Raw genomic sequence first — 19,646 nt, forward strand, 5'->3', positions numbered from 1 at the left:
TGCATCACGGACTATATTAACTTTTGTGTGGAGAACACCGTACCCACCAGGACTGTACGGAGCTTCCCCAACAGCAAGCCCTGGATCACCCCAGACATAAAGGCCCTCCTGAAGGAGAAGAAGAGGGCTTTTGTGTCTGGAGACAAGGAAGAGCTGAAGACTCTTCAGAGGGAACTGAGGAGGAAGATCAGACAGGAGGACAACTACTGGAGGCAGATGGAAAATCAGCTGCAGGAGCTCAACAGCTACAGGCCGGTAGCTCTGACGTCTCACCTGATGAAGACGCTGGAGAGGCTCATCCTCGCCCACCTACACCCACTGGTGAGCTCCTTCATGGACCCGTTGCCGTTCGCCTACCAGCCGAGCATCGGGGTAGACGATGCCGTCATCTACCTCCTCCACACCTCCCTCACTCACCTGGAGAAGGCTGGAAGCACCGTGAGGATCATGTTTTTTGATTTCTCCAGTGCATTCAACACCATCCAGCCCAGGCTGCTGGGGGACAAGCTGCAGGTCGCTGGGGTGGATCACCACCTCACAACATGGATTCTGGACTACCTCACACAAAGACCACAGTTTGTGAGGGTGAAGGGCTCCGAGTCAGATCGGCTTCTCTGCAGCACCGGTGTCCCGCAGGGAACAGTTCTGGCTCCTTTCCTGTTCACCCTCTACACCGCAGACTTTTCACACAGTACATCTTCATGTCACCTCCAGAAGTTCTCTGACAACTCTGCTGCTGTTGGCCTCATCACTGATGGGGACGATACAGAGTACAGAGGACTTATTCAGGACTTTGTGGACTGGACTTTGTGGACTGGAGCCTGCAGAACAACCTCCAGATCAACGCTGGCCAAACCAGGGAGCTGGTGGTGGATTTCCGCAGGCGTAACAACCTCCCGCCTGCACCGGTGAACATCCTGGGAACGGATGTTGACGTGGTGGAGTCCTACAAGTACCTGGGTGTTCACCTAAACAATAACCTGGACTGGACACACAACACAGACGCCCTCGTCAAGAAGAGCAATAGCAGACTGTTCCTGCTCAGGAGGCTGAGATCTTTTGGAGTGCAGGGACCACTCCTGAGGACTTTCTATGACTCTGTGGTGGGATCAGCCATCTTCTATGGGATTGTCTGCTGGTCCAGTAGCATCACAGACAGGGACAGGAAGAGGATGGACAGACTGGTAAGGAGGGCCAGCTCTGTCCTGGGATGTCCCCTGGACTCAGTGGAGGTGGTGGGAAACGGGAGGATGATGGCTAAGCTGTCATCCATGTTGAACAACACGTCCCCCCCCCCCCTACAGGACACCCTGACAGCACTGGGCAGCTCCTTCAGGGAGCGGCTGCTCCACCCTCGCTGTGTGAAGGAGAGGTATCGCAGATCTTTCCTGCCGGCTGCTGTCAGACTGCACAATAAACATAACACCCGCTAGCACAATCTGAATATTATATATTCTGATATGTATACTGTATTCACCCTCTGTACAGAGGCCGAGTATCCATTTACCTGGATTATTGTAAATATACATCCTCTTTGTATATTCCAAATTCTATTCTATCTTATTTTTCCTCTGCGTGCTCTTGCTGTTATTGGACTGTAAATTTCCCCGTGTGGGACAATAAAGGACCTGAATCTGAATCATTGCAGGTGTATTTTGTGCAAAACAACGCAACATTTCTACATTAAAAATGTTTGTGCAAAAGGAATACCAAGACTTGGTCTGAGACCCTGAAATTTGATAATGGCTTACAGCTAAAAACCCAAAATTCAAAAGGAACACTTGAAATATCTCAGTATAAATACATTTTGATATGCTAATTTAACCCTACATCTGCATCCAGTCATGTCACCTTCACAACATGTCATGAATAGCAAACACAAACTGCAGCAGATACTTTATTTTTACATTAAAACATGGCTATACATCATTTTTACAAATGACAAGATAAATCAATACCATACAAAATGTCAAACTTGGCTGCAAGATATAAAAATTGTTGTGCCAATAGATTGGTCACATACATATATAAAGTGACATTGCATCAAATATACCTCTTCTGCAGTTGTGAAAGTCATATCAAGGTGCTCGTCTGGGATCTCTACTTGCGCTCTAAGCCGACAGAAGGTCAAGTGTGTGTGCCCAACAGTGAGGAGGGATTCTTTAATCCTGGGTGTCTGCTAACATGCATGGTGTCTGCAGAGGAATACTTAAGGTAAGTGGCACAAGTGTCTCGGGTTTGGGCCGTGGCTGCAGCGCTGGCCAGGATACTCATGATCCTCAGCAGCACAGACTCACTGAAAAGTAAAGGAGACAGATGTCAAATTTCACATCTTTGAGGGGAACTTTGAGGGAACCTTTCAAACCCCGAACCTGCCGATATGAAGGCTTGAGACCAGACACCAGGCAGCTTCTCCTTCAGGTGTTGGAGGCTCCTGCAGAACTTGGCGGGCCAGGCACAGGGCTGCTCCTGCCAGGTGCACAGGCAGGAACGCCACACACTGGCCGTCCACCAGCGACAGCTCCAGAAGATAACGAGCCATCCAAACCATCTGGTAACACCAAAGACACTTCAGGGCTACAACTTTTTTTTTTTGTGTGTGTCATCAAAATGGACAAATCTACCTTAGTGCTACAGTGAGCAATGGAAGCAAACAGAATGAGGAAATGCAAAGGTGGGCAGTGGGACAAATCAAACTTGAGCCCACAGAGAACTTTCCGTTCCATCCGCAGCAGCTGGTGCTTCGTATACGTGTGGTCCATCAAATAGCAAAGTCCAGACACCTAAAAAAAAAAAAAAAAAAATCCAAGACAAAATCATCCAAGTAATTTTTTTTTTTGAACATTAAGGCTATGGTCTATAATTAGAAGATTGCATTCATTTGGGGTAAATCATGCCTCCAGGTACCCTTGGGAGAGGTACCAAACCCCCTAATGCCCCCCAATCAAGTAAGTAAACCCCTTTTCCTTTTCAGTCACAGCTGTTGGTTGTTCACACATCAGCCAACAGGAGAAAACAAACTTAATTCTGTAATTTCACACTTGGAAGGACGGAGCGAGTACCTCAGGAAGAAGACACTCCTCCTTCTTTGCAGCAAGGAAGAGGCAAACCATGCCGAGGAGCTGTAGGTTGGCTGTGGTCACCTTCATCTGACGAAGGCAACGGTTCAGAAGGTGTACAGCCAGATAGAGGGTCTCTGCTTGAAACTGCATCATGTCCTGTTACCATTACAGAACATTCAGGACTCAAAGAAAAGTGAAAAAACAAACAACCTTTAACTCAGATCAAGCTTTCACAGATACTAGTGGCAAAGAACAGGTTTAGTTTCATCTTCAGCTACAATAAAATAGAGATTTTCAAACTTTAATATTGTGTAACACACAATTTTAACAATGTTGCAACTGCACATATGACCTAAAATAACTAGGCAATAACTACTCAAGAAAACGTGGTTTTGTAGATACATCTACATTTAGAAGCAGGCTGTGACAGTTCCCTGCTCTAGAATATAAAACACAAAAAACGCTGCATCCAAAAAAAGGTGCATTATCTTTACACTAATATTTGCTTGAGGCATCACCAATCAGCCACTTACACTGAAGTCAAAAGATCTTGGACCCAAAGAGCACCCAGGTAAGGACCAAATGTTCTTACCCCTAGTGACTAATGGCAGGGTCAGACTGACTTGTTGACCCCAATCAGATTTCTAGAACTGATGCAGCCTTTTGTGTAAGACAGATCTTAAGAAGCAAAAACTCCTGTTGTCTTTTAAACTTGCAATAGTAGGACATGGAAAGGGGCTGAAACCAGTGCAGCCATTGGCCATTACCTGGTCTTAACCTGCATTTGAAGATTGCATCAAAGAACCTCATGTCAGAGCACAAATAAATGCATGTTAAAGTATGTCACCACTAAAATGTGACTACAGGAGAAAAAAAAGGCAACTTACATGAACTTGAATCAGCCAGTCCACTAAAATAGCCCGAGTGGCATCAGTGAAGTGCTGAGGCAGGTCGGTGCTGGGCGGAGAGGTCTGCATCTGAGTCCTCTACAAGGTGAAACAAGAAACTGCGCTTTAAATATTATAAACAGTAAATCGACTACAGACGATGGTCTTAACGATGGAGATGCTTCCAAATATCTCAAGTTCAGGTTCCAGCTTCTTTAATGTTAAACTTAATCACTGGAGAACATCATGGCTGGAATATCACGTGGCCACCATAGAGGCAGTAAATTATAGCAAATTTGTCTCTCACAATAGTGGATGGAGGCTATAAAGATAAAAGCAAGGCAATACAACAAATGCCATACTGGAGAGCCCAAACCATTGGGTATTCAGTGGTTTAAAAGGTGTTCTCAGGAACATTGTTTAACGTATGAGCTTTCTTCACGATGTATCGTAGTTGTTCGAGAAGGAACTAGAGCAGCCACGACACTACCATGCGTCTCTTACTGGCGACGTCGCTGGGTAGGAGTTACAGTGCATTATAGTCATGAAGTGCTGAACCTGCAGAACACAGGAATGGAGCAGGAGATCGACAGGCGGATCGGTGCGGCATCCGTAGTAATGCGGACTCTGCACCGGTCCGTAGTGGTGAAGAGAGCTCTCGATTTACCGGTCGATCTTCGTTCCTACCCTCACCTATGGTCATGAGCTCTGGGTAATGACCAAAAGAACAAGATCACAGGTACAAGCGGCCGAAATGAGCTTCCTCCGTAGGGTGGCTGGGCTCTCCCTTAGAAATAGGGTGAGAAGCTCTGCCCTCCGGGAGGAGCTCGGAGTAGAGCCGCTGCTCCTCCGCGTTGAGAGGAACCAGATGAGGTGGCTTGGGCATCTAGTCAGGATGCCCCCTGGACGCCTCCCTGGTGAGGTGTTCAGGGTATGTCCCTCCGGTAGGAGACCCCCGGGAAGACCCAGGACACGTTGGAGAGACTGTCTCTTGACTGGCCTGGGAACGCCTGGGGATCCCCCCCGGATGAGCTGGAAGAAGTAGCTGGGGAGAGGGAAGTCTGGGCTTCTCTTCTTAGGCTGCTGCCCCCGCGACCCGACCCCGGATAAGCGGGAGAGGATGGATGGATGTGCTCAACCTGCAGAACACGCTTTTGGTTTTGAGCCGAGGTTGTCCAAAGTAAATCCAGGCCAAACGTTAAAACATTTGGCCCTGATGTCATTTTAATTAAAATTCTATAACATACACACACACACACATATATATATATATATCTGTTACATCCTTGGCAGTGGGAAGAGGGGCTTCTGTCATAAGCCACCCGTCTGCAAACTGAATATCACTCCAATGTGCATGTGTCAAACAAACATTTTTTGTTAAGAACCCCAAGTCTCGAGATCCAACATGACATTATAGTGCTGTGACGACAATGTCTCACCATCATATCCAAAAACATGTCCCACGCATATGTTCGGTCCCAAATGAGGCCCAGCTTCTCCAGTGCGACCTCCACTTCGTGTCGCAGCAGGCTCGGCACCAGTGCCTGCAGACTGTAGAGAGGGTGCACCACACTGCCATCGACTGCACAGGACACGGGAAAGAGCACAGGCAAACCAGTTAACCCACCTGGAGTAATTGGTCATGGTGCTGTGTTGTAGAAATATGTTTAAGAGCCAACAATTACCAACGGAGCACTGCCGTCTGGCTTCTTGGAACTCCAACAGGATGTCAGTCCTTGTTTGGGCTGATAACGGTCTTCCCTAAAAAGGTAGAACATGTTGCAGCTTTGGGCTTGAATTAAAGTGGATCAACTTTATACTGTCTGAGATCCTGTCTTCAGATCACCCTTTAAAACTGCACACATTGGAATCGTGTTTTGAAAATACACCTGGCCATAATTTCAACAATCTCCACAAAGAGGTGAATTGTGGTGAACCTCCAGGCCTTTAACTCAGAGGCACCCAGAATATTGTAAAGACGGAGAGGTGCAGAGGATTAAAAAGGTCTTCCTGGGTCTCATCCGCCAGAAAAAAAGTGATTCTCAATTTTATTTTTCAAGAGCTCCGAGCAGAAAGACGGCCATCTCACAGCTTGGATCATTTGAGTTATACTACTCGTCTTGAAATGAGCACACACACACACACACACACACACACACACACACACACACACACACAAAACTTTTTCCACAACACGACTGAAAGTTAAATGTGGTTATTTTTCAAACTGTCACAAGTGTAGTGGAAAAGCAGCCAGGTGCGTACCCATTTACGATCCACGTCCACCTCCACATTGACCACCAGCCTCTCATCCGGTCCCAGAGACTGCCAGCCATCAATGGGTGCACAGCCGTTACCCCAAGATCTTACTGGGACTCTGTCATCCACCTGGAGGGGAACAGATCCACATATAATTAAACTATCCCACGTGCATGAGTATGAGCAATAGAGTTTTCCAGTAGGGGCATGTGGTTTCTTGTCATGAATCAGTAAAGGGAACCGGTTGCTTCATTTCAGCATAAAATGTCATTTACCACGTTAGATTTTGAAATTCACCAAATGAGCCAAACGGTGCCGATCAGTAATTGAGCTGAATGATTCCAAGAATGTGAAACCACGGACGACGCAGGTGCCTCGAATCAACCCATCCAGGTGAACGTCTCACCTGACCACTCAGTGGGAAAAGGCAAACGGATCACGCATTCAATTCAACACAAAACATTTCTAGTTTTTGGATTGACGCTCAAATGCTGAATGGATGCAAACAAATTCTGCGTTTATTTCGATGTCGCCTGGCGCGTTTACCTTCTTGTGTAAGTCCAGCAGGGGCTTGGAGTCGCAGAAACCGGTCCGGGCCATGGCAGCCGGGGACAAAATCCCTGCGTCGAGCCGCTGCAGCTACTTACACGGTGTCGGCGGAGGCCTGGAGCCGAGAGGGGAACGATTCGGCCCGCGACCAGGGGCTCATAAAGCCCGCGGTGCAGGTGAGGGTGGGGCGACAGGAAGTCAAAGTGGACAGGTAACAGCGACAATTTCCGGTCCGAACCACTAATTAGCTTTCGTGAACGGAGGGGGACGTTGGCTGTTCATGTTTTAATACTGCAAATGGAATTTTAAAAAGATCTCTGGATACTATTTGTGCTCAGTATTAGAAAATCTTCAATTTTTCCAGAACTCAACTCCAGCTGAACCTTTTTAAGCTCAAGAGAGAGAAGCAGCCTCTGAATTGGCCTCAGTGTTAGTGAACGGTGTTCATTTTCCCTCTGATCGACCGCCGTACTTCATAGATAACGTTTTCTAGCAACCTACAGCAGCTTGCTGTAAAGTCTCTTTTTTATCCTCAATCAGGGGTCTCGTCCTCCTGGAGTCGGCATTTTCCTCATTAATCAATGATTGCTATAACTCTGGATGTCTGCTTCCTCCTCGTCAGTATCATCCAGCCTCAGAGACTCCACATCTTCATTGCTCTCCATGACCCGATGACCCCTTGGGCCAAGCAATATAATCAATAACACAACCCCTGTCAGGTGACCTCAGTGTGATACAATAAATCACACTATTTTCTTTAGATTTATTCTAAAAAAGTTCACACAAACCTAAAAGAAAACAGCATTTAATGTGAAGTGTAGCCATGAAACATGGTTCTCATTTTCTGAAACCAATTGGTGCAGAGCAGGTCATAAATTACAACTAGTGCACAACCTAGTGTCCTCTTTCGGCATTTCAGTATCCAGAGCGTAAACCACAAAAGTAAAAATGTTCTCATATTTCCTTAACTTTTGCATACAGGCATGCGCATCCACACGTCCATTATCCCCCCCCCCCTCTTTACATACATGTGGAGGACATGTGGTCAGAAATTCACACATTGGTTTGGCAATTCAGGACTTTTTAACTTGGTCAAATGTTTCCAGGCTTCCACCAGTTTATCACTCACTGACCAAAGTTCTGGTCAACTCCTCGCAGCATAATGACACATTGCAGATATGAATGTAGAAGCGCTTTTTGATTCCTTTGACCTTCGGAGGACTTGTTTAGAAAAAATAAAATTAAATACACATTTACAAAAACTTAAATCATCTGTGAAGGAAGTTTCCCTTAACTTGTTGACCTACTTCAGTTTGCATTGGAAAATTCTAAGTGTAGCCGGTAGATATGGGATGTTCTGGTGTAACTAACAACCACGCTGGGAGGATATCCTGATTCAAACCTGCCTCCTGTTCCCCCAATAGCATCCTCCTCTTCACTGTGATTGGCTGTTGCATGTGTCAGGGATTGTGCATTAAAGAACAAATAAAAAGAGTCTTTCGTAGGGATGTGGATGTGGAAGGACAGTGAAGGTGTCAACGATTATTCCCATATGCTGGCAGAGTAAGAGAACTGAGGGAAGTGTGTTCGGTGGTCCGACTCCTTCGCATCTAAACTGCCATCTGTTGGAGAGAAGAGGCATTACACCCAGAAAACGAGTCACAGCTCAGGTGAGACACACGTCCAGAGACTTACACCTGTCCGGGGGAGTTATTGTGATAGTTTGTGCTGTGAACTCTTCATCAAAGTACCGCGTGTCCGTCTCTGACATGACCTGGGGCTTGAACGGTGGAATGAGCTGTGGAAAAAGGACAATAGTTAGATGGTGAACATCCGCTCGCTCAGCTTCCAGTCCAGGTTGTACCTTTTTCTCTATGACGTCCTGCCAGTTGATTGAGGTAAAGAACCTGTGGCTCATGACATCTTTGGCATCATCTGGTCCACCTCCCAACCTGTAACCCAAGCAAAGCCATTCACAAACCACATGCAATGTAACCTGGAGTAGTTCCCTTTATTACCTCCCCCACCCCCTGCTACATAAAGATATACTTCCTTAATAAAAATGTGCATATTGTCCACGACTTTTGTTTCAGTCTTAAGATAAGCAGCGATTCTAAACGCACTCTATCAACCTTGCCCTGCGTCGTCCACTGTCATTACTTAGCTTTTTTATCCACATTATTTTATTGATTACCATTTAAGAATTAATTTCAGGCAGATAAAAGAGCAAAAAGAAGAAATGGGTGAAGAGGAAAGAATGAATGACTACCAGGGACAGTATTAAAACAGTTTTAGCTAAATAATTAAGCCAACCAAACACAGTTTTACGTATTTATGTTGACTGAATTTGTAATGGCGTAAAGCACAAACCGCTGTTTGGGGTCCTTTCTGAGCAGGCCGTTGAGCAGTTCCTTGCCCTCAGGGGCCAGGCTTTTAGGGAAGCGAATCTCTTCCATGAGAATGAGCTCAAAGAGACGTTCGTGATCCTGGTTATAAAAGGGCAATCGGCCACACATCATCTCATACATGACCACACCCAGACCCCACCAGTCCACTGCCCGGCCATAGTCGTTGTCCTCAAGAACCTGAAAGAAAAAGAATTAAACAGGACTGTTTTGGGGTGCATTTCCTATGAAGTGTCAGGAGGGGGTGCCAGAGTCCAGCCTGACACATAACAGAGCGACAACCCAGCCACCACCGATACAGAAGAAGAGCGAATGCCGGCATCCAACAGACAAGCTTAGATTGTTACCAGAATACACAGGGCGCCAATAGTCGGCACGTGAGTATCAGGACTGGACTACAAAGCAGTGGAAGAGGGTGGGCTGGTTTAATGAATCCAATTTCGGGGGGAACACAGCATCAGTACGTGGAAAAAGCAATCACGATGCTTTGGGCAACGTTCTGCTGCTTCCTGGCATCTGTGTGGACGTTACTTTGAAATGTCCCTCCTACTGAAGCGTTGGTACAGACCAGGTAAGCCTTTTCGTGGAAACAATATCCCCGGTGGCTGCGGCCTCGTCCGGAGGGGAAATGTGGCGGAGAAACAAGGTATTTTGGCAGCGAAATAGGGACCAACACACAATAAGGCAGGTGGGGGATCTCGTTAGAGAGCGCCCCTCTAATGTGAAGTGCAGCTCGGACTGGTCCAAACTGGATCCTAAAGGGCTCGTTTCATGATGTCTAGAGGGAGCTGTGTACCATTCTTTCCTCTATATTGAAGAGAGAGGATTATTTTGTTACTTTTATCTGATTATGTCTTGGACTCCCATAATGACATCACTCTTGATGGGAGTTGTTTTATGTTTCCTGATCACGTGACTGATTTTTCAGGTTCTTAAGGGACTACAATCGCTATCCGTGTGGAACTACAGCAGCACTTTTCATTAAAAAGATGTTCCATAAAACCGTTGGTATTACTGATAACAGTTACCTCTGGTGCCAGGTACTCAGGAGTTCCACAGAAGGTTTTCATGGTAGCACCATCTGTGATCCCCTCCTTACACAGCCCAAAGTCTGTTATTTTGATGTGGCCATCTTTGTCCAACATGAGGTTCTCCAGCTGCGCAGAGACAAACATTAAGCTTTAGTCACCATTTTAATAACGTGTCGGTGAGAGTATAACTTCAGCAGTACTGTTGATATCAGCACTGGATTTAAATTTTTCTTCAAAAAAAGGGACAATGTAGAGTATAGAGGAAAGTGTTAGAGATTTTAATGTGTGAAGGAAATCCTGAGACTGACTGCAGATCACAGATATAATGATAAAGAAAAACAGAAGACTAGAGAGCTTACCTTCAGATCCCTGTAAACTACATTACACGAGTGCAGGTACTCCAGCGCTGACACTATTTCAGCACCGTAAAATCTGGCTCTGTCCTCGGTGAACACTCTGTCCCGCGACAGGTGAAAGAAGAGCTGGAAAAGAAGCGTAAATGCGTTCTATGTTCTCTCAAAGAGGAGTGTATTCAGAAGCACACGGTGGACATAAACCCAGACTCTGTGCACAAGTGTAGATTTTGTAAAGAAAATTCAAGTGTGTTTTATACAGCCATGTATCCTTTTTCAATCTTTGATTTATTTCTGTTTTTCTTCAGCCAGGTGTTGGTGTAATATCATACAATAACCAAACAGCTCCATTATATTGTCCATCATCACTGCATTAGACAGAAGAGAAGGAAACTTACTTCTCCCCCATTTGCATATTCCATCACAAAGCATAGGCGATCGTGTGTTTGAAATGCATATTTCAGGGTCTGGAGGGAAGAAAAACAACAATTATACAAACACTTAAACAGAAGTGACAATAACTGTGACTGATAACCTACTGTTAAAAAGGGATGTCGCGTATTTTGGAGAACTCTGCTCTCTGTAACCGTGTGTGCCACCTCATCCTGAAAGAAGAACAAAAACACACACACACACACAGGCGCTTGAAAGGGGCACTGCAAATAATGGTAAAACCAAAACACTTTCAAAAGGAGTTCAAGTAAAGGCTTTTTCAACGACGGGATGAGAACACACCTTAGCAATGATGACTTCTTTACGAAGGATTTTCATTGCGTAGTACACCCCCGTGGCCTTCTCCTTGACCAGGATTACTTTGCCAAATGTTCCTTTGCCCAGCAGCTTCAGGTAGTCAAAGTCGCTCATAGTCTACAAAAAACCACCAATCAACGCTACTGTTTGGATATACATACATAATGAATACCATGAGCTGCTCTGCCTGTATAAATACAGACCACTTTTGTCCGGGATTTAAATGCAGCTATTTCCATGTTTTCAGAGCCGCTGTTGTCACATGGCGACCCAAATTTGATCTCCATCCGCTCCTCGTCCTGCTGCTGACTCTTCAGGCTGTTGGCCACCGCCTGGATCGATTGCATCCATTTCTTCCTGAACCACAATGAAGCATGTTTTCTGTTTTTAAGTTGTTGTTTTATAGTTTATGGTACACACTGGTATGGTATACTTCCACACAGCACATTCAGAGAGAGGGACTATGTGGTAGCAACATCAAAAAAGCAATCAGAAAAGGCAGAGGAAGAAAGAAAAGAGAGGATGTTGGAGTTGTGGTCTTTACCTGTCATCATGGTTGTCTACATGGAAGGTGCGTTCAATAACAGAGGTCCACTGCAGGCATCGGATGACAAACGTATTGGGCCGCGGCCGCTCTGTCTTCATCAGCTGGCATTCTGGAGGCCCCCAAAAAATAACAAAACACACAAGCGGTTTAAGATGGATGCAGCGCTTACACACCTCTGACTAACCAAAGTGTCACTTGAGGGACGGACCTGCGACAGAGAAGTTGTTGAGCGGCGGTAAGCTGTGATCACACACTTCGGGTTTCTCTTTGTAACCAATAAAGGACCCGTCGCTCTTTAAGATGAAGTAACGAGGACGCCAGGTTTTAATGTATTCGCCTGCAGAAGAATTAAAATGGTGACATTTTGCAAAAGGCAATGGCAACATATTCATTTCCTGACCCCAGAAAATGAACCACAGCTCCTGAATAGTTGACTCAACTGCGCAGCTTTACATCACAGCATTGCCACAAACAAAGCTTTTTCTCCGAGCGTGACGCTTAATGACTTCTTTAAGCATCAAGTGTAAAGCTAACGTTGGCTCGGCCCGCTCTGAGGATGCTGCTCTATAGCTGCAGCTCCTTGGGAGAGTCCTCAGGATGTCTTCCACGCCCTGTCTCATCCTGTTTATGATCATTGCCCTTCTTCAATAATTGACAAACATCTTTTAGGGAAGCTTTGTGATTTGTCCTCCATCAGATTCCCATCACTGGAGAGAAGCATTGGTGTGGTTCCGTGTAACATCTTCTGCTACTTTAATTACTATTTGATGTGGTTTCTGATTCAGCATTAAATCTGTGACATGTTATAAATTCACTTGAATGGAAAAAAAAAAAACCCGGAACGGAGGCCTCACCTCTCTTGAAAAGCCATCCTTCTCTCACAACACTGACTTCATCCATGCTGCAGCAGGACGCGCTGTGAGAGGGGAGAAGATGCTGTTTGTTAGGTAGATCAGCTTGACAACAAAAAGACAAGTGAGAGCACTGGCAGGAAGCTGGGGGTAAGGCTTCAACTGAATCTGATTTCTTGGAAGGAGTCAGTTATTTGGAGTCACCACAGTAGTTAAATGAATCTACTGTGAATGTTCTGTTCTCCAGGTTACATCAAACCTGCTACATTAATGGCTCTCATGACTGCAATCTATTACAATAGATCTGTTATCTAACATGGACCCCACACACACGCACACACACACACACACACACACACACACACACATTGCATTCTGAGGCAAACATTCTGAGGCAAACTCTACACAAACTTGGACAACAACAAATGGCAAATTATCTGCAATATTAAATGACGTAATGAGCCTCATCTAAAGTTATGATGCCTCGGTGATTCAGGGTCTACCAGCGAATAAACAGCTTATTTAGTACAATAAGAAATTCAACTCATTTTAGTAAACCCTTGTAACCTGGGATTTATTTGCATCCAATCAAAAAATATACGAAGCAATTATAAAATATTCAGAATGCGTTTATGACTTGATCTTGTTAAAATATTATACGATTATTCCAAAACACATTGATAAACATGAAGCACTTTCCAGGGCTGCGGACAGGTCGGACCGCTTCACAGGGTCGATATTAAGGAGCGAAGGACGATGACGACGATACCGCAGATAATAACAATAATAATAACACGCACGTTCCGCTGATGGCGAGAGAGCACGTCGGTTAGCCATTTCTGGTGGTTCTAATTTAAGCCGGTATTTCTTACCTTCACGTATTTCGGCTGATTTTTGTTGTTTTTTTGGAAACTAATGTTCAAATGAAGACTAGTTCCAGGAGATTACTTGAAGCTGGTGCGTTCTCAACTCTGCGGATGACCACACAGCTCGGCGGACTCTGTTGTTTTCCTCTCCGCAACAGCAACATTGGCGGTTTATTGTCTCCGCTGCGAAGCTTTAGCAAAATCGGCGTCCACCAGGCTTCATTTTGTTAGATTAACACTTCGCGTATGGATTCAAGTCTCATCCAAATTGTATAAAAGTAACGGTAGGCGCTTAGTCGTCTTCCCAGACAAGACAGTTCAGCGAAGCAGCCTCGAGACCGCGACTCACGCAAACGGAAGTGACGTCTTTAAGAGAACGGGGCCGTGGCACTAAACGGAAGTCTGTCATCAGGAGTAAACATGTTTCTACATTGCGTACAGAAAATAACATTTTATTTATTTCTTCATAAAAATAACATTAAGCAACATTCGAAATAAATCAGTACATAATGATAAAGAAAGATTGGCAATGTTTCAAGCAAAAGTTTCTATATTTTTAACAACCAGATTTTCAGCTATGAGATTTCCTTCTATAAAAACTTTCCAGTCTTTAGATTTAATCCTGTAATTAAAGCTGTGTCTGACAGACCAGATTCTAAATGTTATTTATCTTTTCAAATAAAAATGTTTTTAAAAAAGGAATGAGGTGCAAACTCAATGAAAGAATCTGCCAGAGTATAAAAATTTTATTACACTGACATAATTGTCCGAAGCTGTGTCCTTTAAGGAGCTTTACTTTGTTGTCTTTGCAGTTTTCGTTGGATGTAGCGAGCACGAGCCTCGTTCACACTCGTTTCATCGTTTCGCTTTTCGAGTTTTTTCATAACATTCTCTGCAGATATCTCTGGAAAAAATATACACACAATAAATTAAGCATAATTACATAGATTCAGGTTACTCCAAAAACACCATTTAAAGCCACTACGTGGATCAAGCACACTAAGGGTTAACATTTGCCGTATAAATAAATAAATAAAGTTTGGGGGAAACCACCTGCTTGTCTCTTTGCTGCTTCCCTTTTCTCCCATTTTGTTATCTCCTCATTGGTCACTTCCTCTCTTGCAACATTGCTCAAATCATAGACATCCACCTCATGGAGCTTAGGGAGCAAGTCTTTCACCCACTCATAACGAATGGGACAGACCGTCCTCATGTACACACGCGAAGTCACCAGGACGTCATGGAAGATTACCCAGTTTACTTTTGCTTCCTTCTCGAAAAGCTTAAAGAAAACCAAGGGAATTTGCATAAACAGAGGAAATGAGAAATGTAGTGCAGTGAATACATTTGTAGATTTAAATTTAAAAATACATTATCCAAAATTATATTTACAGCAGATGATGGGTGAATGTGAACCATGGATCCTCTTCCATCCATTGTACAAAATGTCTTACCCACAGATCTATTTGGGATGGAAAAACATTAATGATCACAAACCAGCATTAAAAAAGGCTAAATAATGTGTAAAGTAAATAGAATATCAATTTGAAAATGTTGCATAAACAAGATACCTTCTTGCTACATTGGTGAAATATCCCGAGCATAGACACTGCCTGAACATGTCAGTCCTACTACCCACAAATGTTTCTACTGGAAAATGATTCTTCTGAGAGAGAGAAAAACATCTGTTAGTGTGCAAACATCAATAAAATTTTTTTAAAAATATATAAATGACAAAAGCAGAATAACCATCTGCATGAAAACGAAGTAGAACAGCACAGCTAAATACCTGTTGGAGGCGGTGCAGGATGTCCCGCAGCTGCGTCTCCACACTAAAGGCGGACTTTAGCGCCCTCCAGTGGATCCAATTATCTTTACACCATGCAGAAGGTCTTTCACTGCTCAAAAATGAAAAGAGTCCAATAGTCAGGTCTATAAAGCACCACAATTAAGTTGAAATGAATAATGTGGAAAATATAAATTCATAAAATTACAAACATGAATATTAGAGCTGTGTTCATTATCATCCTAAATACATAACAGGCGAATAAATAAATACTTTACCTTGATTTACACGACTGGAACACACCGAGAAGTGTGGCAAAATCATTCAGGCTGCTATTCAGTGCTCTGTGCTTTTCATCTGCCTCTTTCTGCTTGTCAGTACCGCCTGCAGAGATATCGGAGGACAGTCTTGAATATGTCTTTAAAAATGTAACACTCACTGAAAATTTCAACAAATTTAAAAAATGTGAATAGTTATGCACCAATGAATAATCAAGAACTCCTCTGCCTTGTAGAGGATACCCCGATTCCTCAGGAGGCTAGAACTACTTTATCCTCTTTATCATGCGCATCACTCATTTTTCTTATTTTCCATATGGTGAAATGAATCGTACCGTTAATTTCATATAAACTTCCCAAATGTCCAGAGCTTCAGGTCATTAATTGATTCTGTACATTTAGGTGCAAACACCCAGACTAGATATTTTACCCTGCTAGGTTGTGTTTTGTTGTTCAAATGCTGACCTGGCCTGATGAAAATGTTCTCCACAGACAGCATGGCAGCCACAGGCAGCAGCATGTCTTGACAGCCAAGTTCAGCAGCTTTAAGCAGAGCCCTTGTAAGACCAGGCTGTAGGGGAAACTCTACCATGAGCTCTCCTAGCTGAGTAACTCTACCCCTCCTACAATCAACACACACAAAACAAAACACACACCTATTATACACCTAAAACTACCAGTGTTATGCTGACAAAACCAAAGTCCAGACCTGTCAATGGCATCAAACTGATAAAGTTGTTTTAATGCATCAAGAATGAAGCGTTCCTCTGGTGGGTCAAGGTAGGGGAATCTTAGTTAGAAGAAAAACAGCTGGTTACTATGGAAACCACGGTGACCATAAATAGAAAACAGACAGAATGAGCACCAATGTACCTAATGACATCATGAACACCTAGACACTTGAGGGTAAGAACCACAGCGGTGAGACTTGTCCTCTGAATTTCTGGAAGCATGTATTCAGGCATGCTTTGCTCCCAGAATCCTTTGCTGTAGACTCGGAAGCATTTCCCAGCAGAAGTTCTCCCTGCTCTGCCTGCTCTCTGATGAGCTTCACTCCTAATTGTGAGGAAATCCAGACAGACAAACAAACCTTTCCACACTGGCTGAGTAGAGCGAGTGAATTCTTTCAGTGTTCGACACTCACTTGGAAATCGGCACCACTTCCAGGATATCCATACCTACGTTGGAGTTGTGCCTGAGCTGCTTCACAAACCCGCTGTCTATGATGTACCTGTATGAAAGTTTAAGGTAATCAATAACCGATGGTTGTGAACTGAAGTGGATGCTGGCAGGCCACGCTCACTTTATCCCATTGATGGTCAGTGATGTTGCTGCGATATTAGTGGCCATGACACATTTTCTGATCCCATCAGGCGGAGGCTGAAAGATCGCTTTCTGCTGGTCTGTAAAAAAATAGAGCTCTATTTTCAATGAGGGATTTCACAGTCTAAGCAAAGGAAATTAAAGATTGACTTTTGGTTTTATATATTACCGGTAATAGTTTGTTCTTGTCTGAGGCCTGTTCCTCAATAAAATAATGTACATCAGCTTAAACTATAATGTATAAGTTTCCATTTAGACACGCGGGGTGAAACTTTCTGTAGTTGTGCAGAAGCAAAGAAAAGCTTTTTTTGTTGCTGAACAGCTGGAGGTTCCTCATTTTTTGATCCCAGTGAAACAAAGTAAGCCCAAACTTGTAATATGGACCTCAGTATTACTTCTCTTACGTTTCATTGACAAGTATGTAAATATAATAAATGTTGTACAGTAACATAGCACAAAACAAAGTGCAACCCTCATAATGAGTGAGATGGAAGTTGTAATGAATTTACCTGAGGCCATGGATCCATATAGGGGTAAAATGAGCAGGCCCTCCACGGTCTGGTCCTGCACGTCGTAGCGGTAGTCTATTGACTCAGCTTTTTTAAACAGCTGGTCACAGGCTTGCTCAATCTCTATCTGACCTGTTAAGATTGAGAGATGATGACATGTTGTTGTGCATATAAGACCATTTTACGATGCGATCCTCCAGTACCTGTCAGAAACACAAGAATATCTCCTGCTGTTTCACTGGTGTGGACATCAAAGGCCAATTTGACAACCTGCAGGGAAAAACAAAGACCACAGATGAAGTAAGACTTTTTTTTTTTACTCTTTAACAATATAAAACTACACAATGCTCAACACCTCTTTTACGTAAGCAGTACTCTGGGTGTCTTTAGGTCCAACAGCAGAACCAAAGGTGCAAGTTACAGGAAAGGTCCTCCCAGGGATGGTAAGGACACGACAGTCCCCAAGAAATGCGGAGAGTTTGTCTGTTTCCATCGTAGCAGACATGATGACCACTTTCAACGGGACAGACCGGCCCGTGCTGGATTGACCTCTATCCGAGAAGTTTTTTTTCAGAAGGCCCAGAAGGATGTCCTGCAAGAAATTGGAGAAAGAAAATGACAATAACACTGTGTATCCCCAAGAAAAGACATTTTTAAAAACATATTTAGGTTGTATTGACTCACAGAGTTGAGGCTGCGCTCATGAACTTCATCCAAAATAATCACGTTGTAGTGAGAAAGGTGAGGATCAGCTAGGATCTCCCTCAGCAAACAGCCATCGGTCATATACTTCACCACCGTGTCCTGGCTCAAAGACAAACACACGCCTACATATAATGGAAATCTTGTTTAGGAGCCAGTCCTCTCTGTCTTATATAAAGGGTCTCTTTTAGTTCTTCAGAAATGAAGAAGGCTCTTGGTTAGGGAAAAACTTTGAAAAACAGTTGAATTATCTAAACCAAGAGTTCTCTTTGGCCTGGAAGACCGAAAACGTCCATCCATAAAACAGGTCTTGTTTAACTTCACAGATTTGTGCAGACTGAGAGCGGTGTCTACCGGAATTTCTAGAACACCTTTTAATGACAGCAAAGTACAAAAAAATGCACTGTAAATCAATAAAATTTAATGATTCTGTATACTTTAATCAGCACTAAAAGCTCTATTTTGTTGTTTTTAGTCTTTCAACTGTCGGAAGCATGTCTGTTACAACAGAATAGCCGATCAGATTGAATTTTGTATCATTTTTGCGAGGGTCAACTGTCAATTAAACACAACCGCAGCGAGATCGGACCTTCGACATCTCTTATATCTCAATCTAATCTGACCTTTCTTCACTGTTTCAATGCCGTTTGTAGTTTAAATCCACGCAGCCGACTTTGCAACTCACCTGAGACGTGTAGTCATCAAAACGCACTTGGTAGCCCACTTGTTTACCAAGAACGCAGCGCATCTCATCGGCTACCCTCTGGGCCACCGTAATAGCAGCCAGTCGGCGAGGCACGGTGATGCCGATTTTACCATTTTGACCAAAACCTGGACAAGAGATGTGGTGTTAGGCTGAAAACTACTGGCTCCGTTAGCTACTACGTTTAAGTAACTTTACCTGCGTGATATAGGAACTGTGGAAGCTGGGTAGTTTTCCCACTGCCCGTCTCGCCTGTGACTACTAAAAAATCGCTTTCTTTCACAGCTTCGATTAGCTGAGCTTTATGCTGGTGGATCGGAAGATATGCCGATTCGTGTTTTGAGTGTCGTCCTGATACTTTGGACATGGTGACCGATGAGTTTCCGTTTAAAAGCTAAAGAGACAGTAATAATATCCTCACAACAGTCCACTGACAGCATTCAATTCCATCTTCCTTCACTCTTCTGAGTCCTCAAGAGAAACGGATCGGCCAACTTCCGCAAACGAACCCATTCTGTGTTTCTATTGGTCCGCCGTTTTCTTCTCTCTCCAGGCAACTTAGATAAAATACTCACTATCGCCACCAATTGATGAAAATGAGATGGTGCAGCAAATAACCACATTAATAATTACAAAAACAGTAAAAAATAATAATAATTCTTTGCTTTTCTTCCCGATGAGATCCTTCCTAAAGAATAAAAGTGTAAACTCTCAACACACGAGTACATTTTTTCTTTGTATTTCCTCAACTCGAGCCGTAACCAACACTCCACCATATACCAAAT

The 19,646-nt window shown here is 43.8% G+C and overlaps 3 protein-coding genes across 6 annotated transcripts; all 3 read right to left on the reverse strand.

Annotated features, from left to right (window-relative positions):
- Positions 1 to 1,883: 1,883 nt before the first annotated feature.
- LOC101065671 (cyclin N-terminal domain-containing protein 2-like) lies at positions 1,884 to 6,950 on the reverse strand. The gene is made up of 9 exons (XM_003968251.3): positions 6,755 to 6,950; positions 6,215 to 6,337; positions 5,635 to 5,710; positions 5,389 to 5,531; positions 3,950 to 4,048; positions 3,063 to 3,218; positions 2,625 to 2,783; positions 2,373 to 2,551; positions 1,884 to 2,296 (listed from the first exon to the last, which is right to left on the reverse strand). Exons 1-9 carry the CDS (start codon positions 6,806 to 6,808, stop codon positions 2,128 to 2,130), a joined length of 1,158 nt encoding a protein of 385 aa, XP_003968300.1. The 5' UTR covers positions 6,809 to 6,950; the 3' UTR covers positions 1,884 to 2,127.
- A 596-nt stretch (positions 6,951 to 7,546) lies between these two features.
- Positions 7,547 to 13,932, reverse strand: LOC101065438 (RAC-beta serine/threonine-protein kinase). The gene is made up of 14 exons (XM_003968250.3): positions 13,567 to 13,932; positions 12,698 to 12,759; positions 12,052 to 12,180; positions 11,841 to 11,952; positions 11,500 to 11,653; positions 11,282 to 11,413; positions 11,086 to 11,151; positions 10,945 to 11,013; positions 10,553 to 10,675; positions 10,191 to 10,319; positions 9,128 to 9,342; positions 8,622 to 8,709; positions 8,453 to 8,555; positions 7,547 to 8,379 (listed from the first exon to the last, which is right to left on the reverse strand). Exons 2-14 carry the CDS (start codon positions 12,741 to 12,743, stop codon positions 8,300 to 8,302), a joined length of 1,446 nt encoding a protein of 481 aa, XP_003968299.1. The 5' UTR covers positions 12,744 to 12,759; positions 13,567 to 13,932; the 3' UTR covers positions 7,547 to 8,299.
- A 359-nt stretch (positions 13,933 to 14,291) lies between these two features.
- On the reverse strand, positions 14,292 to 19,370 carry dhx40 (DEAH (Asp-Glu-Ala-His) box polypeptide 40). 4 transcript variants are annotated; one of them, XM_011608217.2, is made up of 17 exons: positions 19,060 to 19,370; positions 18,844 to 18,989; positions 18,141 to 18,260; positions 17,812 to 18,048; positions 17,660 to 17,726; positions 17,457 to 17,588; positions 16,928 to 17,027; positions 16,769 to 16,855; positions 16,498 to 16,680; positions 16,334 to 16,414; positions 16,090 to 16,247; positions 15,625 to 15,730; positions 15,350 to 15,458; positions 15,132 to 15,223; positions 14,953 to 15,022; positions 14,614 to 14,842; positions 14,292 to 14,464 (listed from the first exon to the last, which is right to left on the reverse strand). In XM_011608217.2, exons 1-17 carry the CDS (start codon positions 19,226 to 19,228, stop codon positions 14,343 to 14,345), a joined length of 2,208 nt encoding a protein of 735 aa, XP_011606519.1. In that variant the 5' UTR covers positions 19,229 to 19,370; the 3' UTR covers positions 14,292 to 14,342. The 4 variants fall into 4 exon arrangements, with proteins under 4 accessions (XP_011606519.1, XP_011606518.1, XP_029699272.1 ...); XM_011608216.2 differs by having other exon boundaries at positions 15,132 to 15,226; XM_029843412.1 differs by lacking the exon at positions 19,060 to 19,370 and having other exon boundaries at positions 15,132 to 15,226; positions 18,141 to 18,283; positions 18,844 to 18,978.
- Positions 19,371 to 19,646: the final 276 nt, after the last annotated feature.

Source organism: Takifugu rubripes, chromosome 11, assembly GCF_901000725.2.
Source record: "Takifugu rubripes chromosome 11, fTakRub1.2, whole genome shotgun sequence".
Lineage (NCBI taxonomy): Eukaryota > Metazoa > Chordata > Actinopteri > Tetraodontiformes > Tetraodontidae > Takifugu > Takifugu rubripes.

What these genes read in the sequence shown, in the direction of transcription:
- LOC101065671 (XM_003968251.3), bottom strand. Translation starts at nt 6,808, where the DNA reads ATGGCCCGGACCGGTTTCTGCGACTCCAAGCCCCTGCTGGACTTACAC. An exon ending in ACATGTTTTTGGATATGATG is followed by an intron (nt 4,049 to 5,388) that starts GTGAGACATTGT and finishes TTCACCTTGTAG; the next exon opens with AGGACTCAGATGCAGACCTC. An exon ending in AGGAGTGTCTTCTTCCTGAG is followed by an intron (nt 2,784 to 3,062) that starts GTACTCGCTCCG and finishes TTTTTTTTTTAG; the next exon opens with GTGTCTGGACTTTGCTATTT.
- LOC101065438 (XM_003968250.3), bottom strand. Translation starts at nt 12,743, where the DNA reads ATGGATGAAGTCAGTGTTGTGAGAGAAGGATGGCTTTTCAAGAGAG. An exon ending in CAACAACTTCTCTGTCGCAG is followed by an intron (nt 11,953 to 12,051) that starts GTCCGTCCCTCA and finishes GGGGGCCTCCAG; the next exon opens with AATGCCAGCTGATGAAGACA. An exon ending in AATAACTCCCCCGGACAGGT is followed by an intron (nt 8,380 to 8,452) that starts GTAAGTCTCTGG and finishes TCTCTCCAACAG; the next exon opens with ATGGCAGTTTAGATGCGAAG.
- dhx40 (XM_011608216.2), bottom strand. Translation starts at nt 19,228, where the DNA reads ATGTCCAAAGTATCAGGACGACACTCAAAACACGAATCGGCATATCTT. An exon ending in TTGATGACTACACGTCTCAG is followed by an intron (nt 18,261 to 18,843) that starts GTGAGTTGCAAA and finishes TCTTTGAGCCAG; the next exon opens with GACACGGTGGTGAAGTATAT. An exon ending in GAACATTTTCATCAGGCCAG is followed by an intron (nt 15,731 to 16,089) that starts GTCAGCATTTGA and finishes ATATCTCTGCAG; the next exon opens with GCGGTACTGACAAGCAGAAA.